The sequence below is a fragment of the Caretta caretta genome, chromosome 2 (assembly GCF_965140235.1).
Source record: "Caretta caretta isolate rCarCar2 chromosome 2, rCarCar1.hap1, whole genome shotgun sequence".
NCBI lineage: Eukaryota > Metazoa > Chordata > Testudines > Cheloniidae > Caretta > Caretta caretta.
Window position 1 is genome coordinate 177,652,246 of NC_134207.1, and position 13,127 is coordinate 177,665,372.

Here is a 13,127-nt window from a genome sequence, read left to right on the forward strand (position 1 = left end):
GAGATAGCGTTGCCCTGGCAAAAGATACACTGTAGAGAAAGACAAGGACATGCAAAGTCAACTCTTGTAGGTGACACAGGAGTAGAATACTCATCTGTAGTGCATGCTGCTAGCAGGCACACAGAAAATCCAGTGCCCTCAACCAGGACGCAGCCATGTTCTGCAGCCCATGGACAATACAGGGTAATGGGACATCAGCATATGTTCCCTGCTGCATTTCTGCAACCATGCTCCCAGATGTCATTGCCCTCCCCAGCCCAAACTCAGGGCAACAAGAACAACTTCAGCTGGGAGCCTAGATTTTTCAAGCCATCTAACAACGCTAACAAGTTTGAGCCCCAACACTCTACACCAGAATGCAGATGTAAGTTGTATACTCGACTGTGAATCGGAGCCCCCGCCCTGTCCCTGTATGGTTGTGTGCTGCCCTCCACTGCATTGGCTCACTTTAAAGCTACGTTTCATTGCTGGTTTAATCAAAGGTTTATTTCTGGCTGCTACAGAACAGATGGAATTTTTAAATGTTTTTAATATTAAACAACATTCATGAGGAATCTGCAATGCATAGTACACAGAAAAATGGTGAATTTTGCCTACTTATATATAATAAAGAGTGCCACAATGGGCCATTTCTACCACCCATCAAAGAAACTGCAATGCCCACAATCCAACCCCCCGCCTCCCACCACCACCCCCTCAGGATAACAGCTGGACATGTAGCTGCACATTTTCAGGCCTGAGACACAAAGTAAGAGCAAGAGGCGTCTCTAACAACAATGTCCTGGCTGTTTCCATTTTCTAATGGACATCTTGGTGGCTGCTCAAACCACTAAGCAAGTCTCCCACCCATCTTTCAGCCTTTCTCCCTTACTCTCATAAATATTGTGCAAAATACAACACACTGCTATGATCTTAGGCAAGTTTTTTTTTCTGCAGCTTCCAGCCTGGCCAAAGGCACAAGTCACTATCATTCTGCAATGACTGAGGCGATAGCTAAACAGTTCCTTCATGCCTTTTTGTCCCAGTGCCCTGTGAATGGGGTAAGCTGGGTCTCCCAGGATAATCAGAGCAATCTCCACACTATTAACATACATAATAATCGTGGGGGCAAAGACTCCTTTATTCACGATGGTAAACAGAGCTGAGTTCCACAATCGCATCCTAGCATCATGGCCTTTTCCAGACCACGCTGCATTTACGTTTGTGAACCTGTCATGCTGGTAAGCCAGGCCATGGAGTATCATGGAGAAATACTCCTTTCTGTTTATAAACTCTGAGCCCTGGTGCGAGATGTAAATGATAGGTACATGGGTCCCATCAAGTAACCCAACATAGATTGAGAACCCTTTTTCACCATCTCCTGAGCTCTACCAAGCTTTATAACCCAGTGCAACAGTACCTTATGCACGGCATCATACATCTGCATAACAGTGGCCCCAACAGTTGATCTGTCCCTGCTGAACTGGCTAGCTACAGACCAGTAACATTTGAAGGTGGCTTGCTTCTAGATGGCAATGGTGACCTGCTTCTCCAAGGGTACAGGACACCACCTCTTGGCATGTTGTCACTGCAGCTTCAGGGCTAGTTCAGCACAGAACTCCAAAAGGCTGCCTTTGCCCTCCTGAAATTCCATCACCAATTCTGATCATCCCAGATCTGCAGAAAGATGCTTTCCCACCAACTGATGATGGTCTCCTGAGCCCAGAAATGGTGCTGCACTGTGTGAAGCTGCTTTAGGAACAGCTCATGAATAGAAGTTGCTTGGTTTCATCCTCTTCTTTCTCGTCCTTGTCCTCCTGCCTCTGTTGCTGCTGGAAAACTCATTGCTGCGGCCACATCATCTGCCTGGTGGTGTGGCAGGCAAAGTCCAAAACCAAAGCCATGGGGCTCCGAGAGCTCAAATAAAGCCCAAACAGCCTCTGGGTACTTGCAGTTGCCAGCATAGCAGAGCACTGTTGGGTCCAAACTGGCTAACGATAATTCATAAATGGTGATAGCCCACCCAGAAAGAGAGGCAGCATGGGACAGAAGGAACAGAATCATGGGATTTTGTTTTGTTTTGAAGTGTTAGCATAATTGGGCTGAACTGCAGAATGGTCTTATAATGTGTGAATCTTTGTCACATAGGATGAGGGAGCAGCTTTATGGAAATATTCTATTGCATTCTCAGATTTGTATTTTCACACCTTGGTACCAGAGTGATTAGGAGTTTTTTAAATGGAGAGAAAGAGAGAAGACAGACACCAAATGTTTGAGAGCATTCGACTCTTTTCACTTGCAAATGACTGCAAGTATCCTAATGAACACCAGAAGTGTCGATCTCCTGAGTTACCTAGGTCAACAATTTGAACTGCTATATTTTTATTGTTTTATTTGAATGGAGTCCTGAGACTTAAACACAGACATTCAAAAAAGAGAGTTCTGCAAAATGTTAAGACACTTCCCAGGAAATTGTATTTGAAACTTTTCACCATTTCATTTGGCACAACTTCACACCCCTGGAATCTCACGCTTCCTCAAAATTTTGGAGCAATGTTTTATTTTGTTTCTTAATCTCTGAAACATGAAAACATTAAAAAAAAACAACCCACCTTGTGCTTAAAAAATTCCCTTGTGACAAGCATCCTGGATTTTCACTTGGAAAATCTCAACACTCTAAGCAAGGGGTGCAAGTTTGCTGTGCTCCATGACCAGTGCAAGACCATGCATGGTGGCAAGTACTAGCAGCCTGATTCTGCAAACAACTACCACCAGCTACCTCACCCTCAAGATTCTATGGTTAAAAAAAAGCAGGGGGGAGGGGGAGAGAAGGGATGGGATGTTGCGCAGAATGAGTATGTCTTATCAGATGTGATCTTAAATGTGCTCTTCAACACACAAATGAGGCACTTCAATATGCACTTCTCTCCTAGGTGCTCCCCTCTTGTGACCAAGTGGGAATCTTTTAGCAAACCTCTCATTAATGGAGGATTATGTGCCTCTGTACTTCCTTCCTGCTCATTTCTTTTCCTCTTGCACTTTCATATGCAACATTCCACAGCTGCGGTGTCCAGGATTAAGACTGAGGTGACTAGAAGCTTAAAACTGTAGTGTTACAAAGCATGTGCTACTAGTGTACATTCCAGACCTAAATGTTCTGATTCTAAGTCTGTAATATTTTAAGTCTCCAGATGATGTGAATTTGTTTAGTGATTGCTATGGGAGCCCATATCATGATGAACTGATTTTCTTTTCACAAAGATTCTCTTTGGTTTGTTTGTTTTTTTAACACAAATGGAAGGCCTCTCTGGGTTGAAATTTTCCAGGACTCATGAACAAGACCTGTTTACTTAACTCTCCGAGTACCTACATTTCAAAAGCTTAACATATCAAACTTGGCCACTCTACAAATAACTATCCAATAACAAATAAATGCAAAGTTGCCATGGAGTGTGTATAGAAACACATGCCTACGACATTTGTTACAATCAGTGTTTCAACCCTGAATGCCAGATGACTTCACAACAACATCACATAACAAAGTACTATGGGAGGCATCTACACTCAAAGCTGTACTTGCACATAAATTACGTGGAAATTCAGCCTAAGACTACACCTACGCTATGACTTAGGGGTGCGGTTCCCCAGCCTGTGTACACATACTCACGGGAGCTCAGTGAGAGCTAGCGTGAGTATAAATAGTAGCATAGCCATTGTAGCACAGGCAACAGTGGCATAGCTTAGCGGTGCCAACCACAAACCTGCCCAACATCCCTAGCTCGTAATGTAGACAGAGCCTAAGTGATGCCTAATAGAAAAGAACATAAACTTTGGCGAGCAAGATGTAAAACCGTAACTGAGACAGCAATGAGATCATCTGATGAACTAATAAATAAGGATATAAAAATGATTAAGAAAAGACTTTCTGTAAGCAGATCACAAGTCGGAAACTTGCAGGAGAACCAATGGGTCTACTGCTTCACCTAGATGTAATGTGGGAAATAAAAGAGGATACGGGGATAGCACACAATATCGTTGCTTTCTTTGCGACCATCTTTACCACTAAGGGTGATGGGAAAATACCTGCATTGGAGTTACTCTATATTTACCAAATGTGTCACAAAAAGAGGTAACCAAAAAAAAAAAAAAACCAAACAAAGCAGATGAAACAACTTGAGAAATTAAATTGCAAAACATAAGGACCTTTTGGCATTCAACAAAGACCTCTGAAGGAATGAAACACCTATTAACAAAAAAGAAAGTTAATCACCAGCAGCTGTTTTCCGTCCAGTAGATTGTCAACACAGATCTACCCTTCTTAGGAAGCCGCATGTGCCCTCAGTGCCAAGTCAAACACTGTAGATTCTAGAAGGCAATAATGGGGCTGCACACATGACCACTCATGGAACCAAACATTCATTATGAAGTTATATAAGAAGCCATACAGTCCCATCTCCACCTCAGCTCCTTTCCACTTAATCTGAATTCAACGGAAAAAGAGGAGATGTCAGGAAGACAGGTGGGTAGTATGAATTTATGCTAGGAATCTACTCAAAGAATAAGCATACCTTGAATGCTAGCCTTCTTTCTTCTTCAAGTATTGTGCCTATAGCATCTACATTCAAGAGCAGCTGCCAGCAACAACCCATTTAAGAAGCTGGTATGAGGATTAGCAACTAAACAAAGATGGCAGAACAGTACTCCCAAACAGAGCACCAGATCTAGCGACCAAAACAAGTTACTGATGCTGAGATTAAAGGTATGAACTGAACTTTAGGTTACTACCTTACATATCCTTGTGAAACTGTGATTCCAGCAGCTTTGGATGCACTAAAATTAAGTCCCAAGAAAGCAGTGGCTCACAAATAAGTGAGAAAAAATGAACTAGTCCATTTCAAAAACATATTAATGATAGACAGTGTGGTGACATCTTTGCTGTTTCTTTAAATCTTTACCAGGAAGCCAGGCAGAAGAGGGCTAAAGAAAGTTTTAGGTAGAAGTCCTGAAGTGAAGAAGAAAGACCGACAGACAGGTGGGCAAATTATTTTTAGGGATAATATTGTCTTCCTTATTCTAATTACATATCTTGTTCAGTGCTCATGGCTCTTTCTGTGATTCTTTACTACTGTCTCATGAAAGAATGTGCACGAACTGAAAATCTTTGCACTGGAGCTGATATGGCTGCCAGACGAACTTAAAAAAATCCTTGTGTTTTCAGATGATATGGCTGCCAGATGGACTTTGACAGTACTCCAGAATAATTCAGGATGCTTTAGTGGTAACAAATAGTTCAAACTTAGAGAGGCTGTGGAAGTGAAAAGATGACAGTGCTCATTAGAACACAAGGAAAAATTTCTTCCACTTGGAGTCATAAGTCTCTTGCTCTAAAGGCTCCAAGTGAGATGTGTTAAACTTCCTGGGAAGAGCCCAAATGGGAACTTGACAACAAGCCATGAGCCAGTCCACTCAGAGCAGAAATACTGAATCTGTATCAAGAGCCTATAGAGCCCACATCACCCTAATATCAGAGTATCATGACTTTCGCCTTGTGACAGGAGATGTGGCAGACCTAGGAATTCTGAGATCGAGAATCAGTGAACCAAGGGGAAACTACTAACATTGCATGAACTCTGTGCTGTATGAACTTCCTGATGACCAGTACTGGAGGGAAGTACTCTAGTCCAACAGAAGGACTGCCAGAATCTGAGCCACGTCTCAAACACAATCAAAGAACCTCCATCTTCTCTTTTGTGGCAAAGAAGTCTAAGACATTTTCCCCACCTGTGAAAGACAAAATTACCATAGTTCCCTTGAGAAACTATTTATACTGAGCAGTGAATTTCTGGCTCAGATAACATGTCAAGATGTTGTTCATCCTCCTGGAAAATGGCAGAGTTGGGCAGGATGATGCACTCACTGTTTGCAGAACCTGAAAACCCCCCATCAGCGTGGCTGAGAATGAGCTCCTCCCTGCCAGTTCATATAGCTACAGACGCATGGCTTAAGTATTGTCCAGGAAGATATGCATCAGCCTGTTCCTCATTTAAGCAAAGAAAGCGTTACAAGATAGCTGAATTGCTCTCACCTATTTTTATATTAATACTATATTTATTAATTAATATATTATTTATTATAATTATACTTAATCCCTTCAGATTTACATCATGCCTGTATTGGGGGATGATCTAAGTGAGCCCCATCCATTATAACCATTACAATGACAGACAAAAGATAAAAGAGAATTGGAGGCATACTTGGGTAATTGTCTACCATATCAGAAATTCTTGACTGTTTCAGGGTGTGATCACCAGAGATTGCTGAGATTGATGTGTCATTCATACCCTACTGCATAGGTATCTCAACTTGAGTCTGGACAGTTAAGAATCACAAAAGGACTTGAACCAATCACCGAAGTAGGGATAAGTGTGAATATACAGACCTCTTAAGTGAGCTAAAAGTACAGCTAGGCAATTAGCAAAAATGCTTGGAGCTGCTTTGAGTCCAAAGGGGAGAACTCTGTATTGGCTGTGATCCTCACCATACAGAACCTATGGAATTTGTGCCATATCAACTTGATAGATATATAAAAAAAGATACTGTTTAAACTGAGAGCTCCAAACCAGCCTTATGGCTTTACAGCGGGGAATGCAGAATCTGAACCTTTGGCGACACATGCTTAATTTTCTTAAAGCTAGTGGGGGATGCAACCCTCATTTGTTTTTTGGGGGTGGAGCTGGAATAAAGGAATAATGGGAATAGCACACCTTCCTATGATATTGCAGAGGAACAGTAGAAGAAGGAAAGTTACTTTGTCTCTCAGTATTTTGGCAGGCGTGGGATACCTGAAAAAGGATGGGGAAGGAAGGGTCAGAAAGCTTCCACAGAACGCAAAATTAAATATTCTTTAGGATCCCATGAGTGCAAGGTAATTCCATTTCATTACAACTGAAAAAAAAGCTAGTTGGTACCAAAACACACAGTAACCAGGTGAAGTGGAAAGGAGGTTCTTTAGTGCACAAGTAATCTGCTCTGTGGATAATAGAGAATTATAGGGATTGATACATGCCCCAGCCTTAAAATATCAAAACATTGGTGGTGCCTTTTCTTGGATCATTGAAAGCTGAAAACTTAATGTCTCTGCTATTCACTCCAAAAAGTCCTGAGAGTTGTTGAGGTTATCTGTGTGTTGGCTTAAACAGATAGGTAGCCCACATTCTTATCCAGAACAGGACACAAAGCAAATAGCTGGTCCTGGAAGTCTTCCTCCTCCTATTTTTCATAATCACCATCCTTTTCATCTAAGTAGAGGAGGACTCCACAGACATGAGATCTTAAACATCCAGAATGACCTTCAGGTCTTTTAGAAAAATCTGAAATAAAAGGCTGCAGGTCTTTCAGGAACTCTAAGAGAATTTTTCTTAGGAGGGTGACCCTTAGTTGTGGGTCCCACATAGACCAATGAGGTCAATGAGTGTGGTGTTCAAAAGCACAAGGTATAAGCCAAAGAGATGTCAAGAGAGGCAGAGGTTAACTTAATGCAGAAACAGTAGATTAAGATCTCCAAAGTAGATGATCCCTTGGAACCGAGAGCCCTCAGAACAAACTTCAAACTACGGGCCTGAAGGCAGCAAATTCAACACCAAGAGCCTTCTGTCCAAGAGTGACCCTTGTCCACAACCAACCAGAAGTGCAAGTGGAAAGCAATGCCTTCTTAAATGAGATCCAGGTTACTGAAGATATGCTGTGATTTTAATGTAAAGCTATTACTTAGCTGCTTGCTCACCGACTAGTCCGATACATGAAACACAACATTTTTAAGAGCAGTAAGTGTCTAAATAAATTACAAAAAGAAAATACTCCAAAAGATTAAAAGTAGTAACAAACTGGCAAATGATGAGACAATGTTTTTGTACATTACCATGTTGATTAATGCACTACAGTAATTTTTTCCAGTTTAATAAACTTACCGGGCTGATAATATTTCAATAAGCTCTTTCCTGTTCTGCACTCGGAGTTTGTTAGTTTTATATCTGGAATCTTTACTAATTTCAAGCAAATTCAGGATCTAAATGAAAACAAAAATACAGTGAATAAGAAACACGTTTAGCAGGTAAATGTAAAGACCACTTGTGCAGCCAAGCAAATTCATAGGGACATAAGGTAACTTGCTAAACACCCTCTCTGTTAGTAAACTTTTTAAAAATAAAACAGCAATGAGGAAAGAGAGAGGATACATTACCTACCCCAATGTCATCAGCAAGTTGGGAAAGACATGAGAAGAGAACTGGAATCCCAAATCCCAGTCCATCACTCTTTCTATTAACAGTGTCTGTAGGCATTGACACGATACATTCTAGTACATTACAAAAATTGCAAGTAACTGTGGTCAGGGTGGGGAAACCAGTAGAGCAGGGATTGGCAACCTTTGGCACGCGGACCGTCAGGGAAATCCGCTGACGGGCCGGGACGGTTGGTTTACCTGCAGCTTCCACAGATTCGGCCGATCACAGATCCCACTGGCCGTGGTTTGCCGTTCCAGCCCAATGGGGGCAGCAGGAAACGGCGGCCAGCACATCGCTTGGCCCACGCCGCTTCCCGCAGCCCCCTTGGCCTGGAGCAGCGAACCGCGGCCAGTGGGACCTGCGATCGGCTGAACCTGCGGATGCTGCAGGTAAACAAACCGTCCCGGCCCACCAGTGGATTTCCCTGATGGGCCGTGTGCCAAAGATTGCCGATCCCTGCAGTGGAAACAGAGAAGACATATGCACATAGCACTGTAAAAAGAGTCAGTTCTGTGGGACCATGCTACACTGAGTTGTGTGTCACAGGATCACAGAGAAAGATATGCTGATTGTATTTGATAATTCTGGTAGACAGGGGAAATGCTATGTCTAAGTGGACTTTTTTCTATTTCAGTGTTTTGTATTAAAACAACAGTAAAAAGCAAACATATTTTCCTCTGAGGTGTCATTTTTCTTCATGATTATTTAGTGAAGTACTAATGAAGAAAAAAGGTGGTGTCACCTCATAAAAAGGAAAAATACATCTTGTAAAAGTAACACCTAACTAACATCTTGGAAACTTAACGATAATGCACCGACAAAGTGGAATTAGACCGAAAAAGGACTTTTAAAAATGTGACAACAAAATCCTGGCAGTTTTATAGGAACATTAACAGGACAGAAGAAGACCATATGGGTTATCAAGACCTACAACATCTGTATTAACCTCAGCATTCGTTTGGATAGACGATGAATAGATCGATGTTAGTTAATGGGTTGATTTGTGTTCCACAAGACAAAATCAAAACAACTCCTATATCATAATAAAGGGAAAGGGAGAATTCCTAAAAAGAAAAGGATAATATGAGTTTTCTCTGTCTTGCTTACAGAGAGAGAGAGAATGAATTCTAGTTTGCTGATCCTAGTTCCACTTGGCCATTGCAAGGTATCACCATCTAAACAAGATAAATATTTTCAAAGATGCCTCATATCTACCACCATAACAAAACTGACTCTTGGGTGGTGATGCTATCTCTAGATCTGACCTCTAACCTTTAATCTCTAATAATCTAGATTGACAGTAACCAAACATCATTATCATTTGGTGACTGTTTAGTTGTGTGCTGTGAATCAGGTGTGGTCACAGTCCAACTCTGAGTGAATGACTGTTCATGTGAGTGATAAACACAAGTTCTAGCAGTTATCCTTGTATCTGCAATTCATCCTGTCTTTGGACATGTCTACACCTACTGGGGATCGACGCTGCTGCGTTGAATTAGCGGGTCTATTAACCACAGAGCGCTTTCTGGTCAACTCAAGAGGAGTAAGGTAAGTTGACGGGAGAGCGTCTCCCGTTGACACAGCACAGTGTAGACACCACAGTAATTCGACCTAAACTACATTGACTCCAGCTACCTTATTCAAGTAGGCCTTGTCTACACTACCACGGTAAGTAGACCTAAATTATGCTACTCCAGCTTCATGAATAACATAGCTTAGGTCAATTTACTGTAATGTATACACCACGCTGCATCAACAGGAGATGCTCTCCCTTCGACTTACCATACTCTTCTCGTACCAGTGGAGTACCGGAGTCAACCAGAAAGCGCTCTGTGGTCGATTAAGCAAGTCTTCCCTAGACCCACTAAACTGACTCCTGCTGCATCGATCGCAGCAGCATTGATCCCCAGTAAGCATAGACATGGCCATAGCTGGAGGAGCGTAACTTAAGCCGACTTACCCCAGTAGTGTAGACAAGGCCTTTGTGTGTCATCCTGCCATTGTTATTTTGTTTATTTCACTATGATCATTTTAAAGTTAGACTGTTTCCCTCACTCCCTAACTTCTCAAGCACACTTGCACTAGAACTGCCCTTCAAAATGCTTAAGAATGAACGTTTGGAGATTATACATTTGGGCTATTCTTTTCCAAAATGTGTGAATTTTTCTTTTGTTATATACATTGGCCCATTCTTGAAATGTGTTTTTGTTTTAGAATTCACATTTAGATCCAAGTAGCCCCACGTAAGAACACATTTTTTAAAAATTGTTGATCAATATGAAACATGTTGCTTCTGTGCTTGTGTGTAAAAAATAGAGAAGTTTCACAGAAAGTCTTCAGCAATTAATCAAATATCAAAAGATCTAGCTCAACAAATAATTTGTGGGTTTTCTCCTCCTTCTTCTTCTTTAAGATTACTTGTCCAAAAGCATATGGTTCAGGGAGAAAGTCTGTAATCATTTACCACTCTGGGCTGGCTGCTACATCTCTGTAGTGAATGTCTTCACAGGCAACAGCTTCCGTATGTTCCATATTTTTAGCACTGACCCTTCATAATAAGGCTCTTTGATACCCGTTCAAATATTTGAATTAATGTTCTCTGTATTTACTGAAGGTCCTTCTTGCAGCTTAAGTATTTTGAGCCTTCTGGCAATTAAAGTACTCTTAATTTATCACCTCTTCCCTTTCCCTACGGTTTTTAGTTCCACAAGTAACCTTCATCTTAAAGTGGGACAAACCTTTAAGAGTTTTAACAACATTACATCTGGTTCAAAACTAGGCATTCCTACTGAGCTTCTGGGCATCTTAACCGCTTCAGTCTGTCTCTATAATTATTCTTTAAGAGTAGCAATGTTAGTCTTTCTAAATAAGGATATGAAAACTGATTTAGATGAAAAAGCAATGAGAACTGTTGCTCAAAACTTGAACCAACATTTCTTTCCCCTTCTGTACAGAAAACTTTAATTTTTGAACATCTGTGGCAGTACAGTACTGTGGATATTTTGATATGTCTTGCATAAATCTATTCTAATAGTATTTATATTTTTAGGGTGGGATATAAAACCAAGAACTGGAGCATATGTTACAATTGAAGTTCTCATGGCACTTTTCATAGAAGTAAGCCTGGTTTTATGGCTCAGTTGCAACAAGGTAATTTACATGATGTTTATCTAAATTCCCCTTACTGTTTAAGCTGGTTGAAGTCCTCTTTTTTAATTTTAATATTCCTGCCTTAAACTGTTGTGTAGCTTTGCTGTGCACCATTAAACACCTGTCACGTATCAACTAGAAGTGGGTGGATTGATCCCTCTATTGCCCTTACCTATTTTATTATTAGATTTAAGTTGTTAAATTTAAGTAATATAGTATAACCGTGATTATTCAAAGGTCCAAAACCTTTGAGTAACTGGGATCTTGACTAATTATGGGACCTGCTTAGGTTTGAAGTCTGCAGGCTAGAAGCCTATGTTCAGGTTCTCCAGCGCCTCCTGACTCTGAACACAGATTTCAATGCCTCCTGAACCAGCTCCCCTATTAGAGAAAGCCATGACAACTTACTCAAGGATGGCCAGCAACACAGCACTTCAATGTATAATTCTTTAAAGGCTGACATTTCATAAAGACAAAGTTCCCCCACTCTCTGGAGATGCAGAGAGGCCCCCTCAAATGCAGCTCCCTTTTCTTGGACAATTAGACTGAGAGAAGTGGTACTGCTGTTGGTCACTAGAGCTGGACAACATTTTTCAGACAAATTATTCATCGAAAAATAAAGTTTAAGATCAACCAAAGTTATTAGTGAATTCTGGTTGAAATTGGTAAACAGTTTCAGATGAAAAAATGATTTTTTTAATGGCAAAACATTTCATTTCAACACCTTTGAAATGACGCATATTGACTCATTTATTTTTTAAAAAGTAAAATGCTGGTTAAGCATAGCCAAACGCAAAAAATGACTACTGAAAATGAACCATTTCAGGTTGACCCAAATCAAAAAAATTTGAGGGCGGGGGGGGCGGGGTGTGGTGGTGGAGATTTTTCAGTTCAGCTACCAAACTGAAAAATCAATTATTCACTCAGCTCTGTTGGTCACCCTAAACTCTGAAGAGCTGGCTTATTCAGTCATCCATCTTCCCCATGGGGCTTATACATTTTACAGTGATGAAGAGATTACAAAATCATAGAAACTTGTGTGCTGAAAACCTGTTGAGCTGGCCAACCCTGGGGAAGTTGGCCAGCTGTCTGCGACCAGGAGAACAAACCCAAGCAAGAGGAAGCAGGAACCTGGGCCAGGTTCAGCTACAGTTACCTGGAATTCAAGGGAAATAAGACCCAGTTTTTAAGTATAAGGGGTTTTGGCTAAGTGAATTTCAGATAATTGTGACTGCTTTGCACTTCGAGATACTTAGATATGAGGCACTATAGAAGTGCAAATTATTAGTCCAATATAGTCAAAGCAGGAAAATAATGGAAGTCTTGTGATGAAGCCCGATCTAATGAGATTGCCAGCCCAAAAAGGTCTTCATAAGTCTTAGGATAAACATCCAAGCTTTTGGATTCACATTGAATCAATCAATTCAAATTGAACATGTAGATGTTCACAAAGCACTAATTTAAAATTGACTAAATTGGTAATAAACTTTATGTTTGTGTGCTCCTTTATAGTAGGAATGTGGCAACTTTGTGAGCCTAATTTCTAACCCATTTAAACATCATAGGTTCAGAAGTTTGACTCCAACCCAGATGTTACTAGTTTTGCATTCTGCTTATAAAAGACTCAAAAAGGGCAATGAACAAGCAATGACAAAAACAGACTAAAAGAGGAGCAAAGAGAGTGAGCAAAGTGACAAACAAAAAGGAGACTGTGAA

At 40.9% G+C, this 13,127-nt stretch overlaps 1 protein-coding gene across 6 annotated transcripts in view; it reads right to left on the reverse strand.

Moving 5' to 3' along the window:
• Nucleotides 1-13,127, reverse strand: part of SUGCT (succinyl-CoA:glutarate-CoA transferase) — a 494,323-nt gene that overhangs the window by 276,069 nt on the left and 205,127 nt on the right. For all 6 annotated transcript variants that reach the window (XM_075125606.1, XM_048839164.2, XM_048839165.2 and 3 more), the window contains exon 11: nt 7,947-8,044. In XM_075125606.1, coding sequence (XP_074981707.1) covers nt 7,947-8,044 — 98 coding nt within the window. The remainder of the gene's footprint in view (nt 1-7,946; nt 8,045-13,127) is intronic.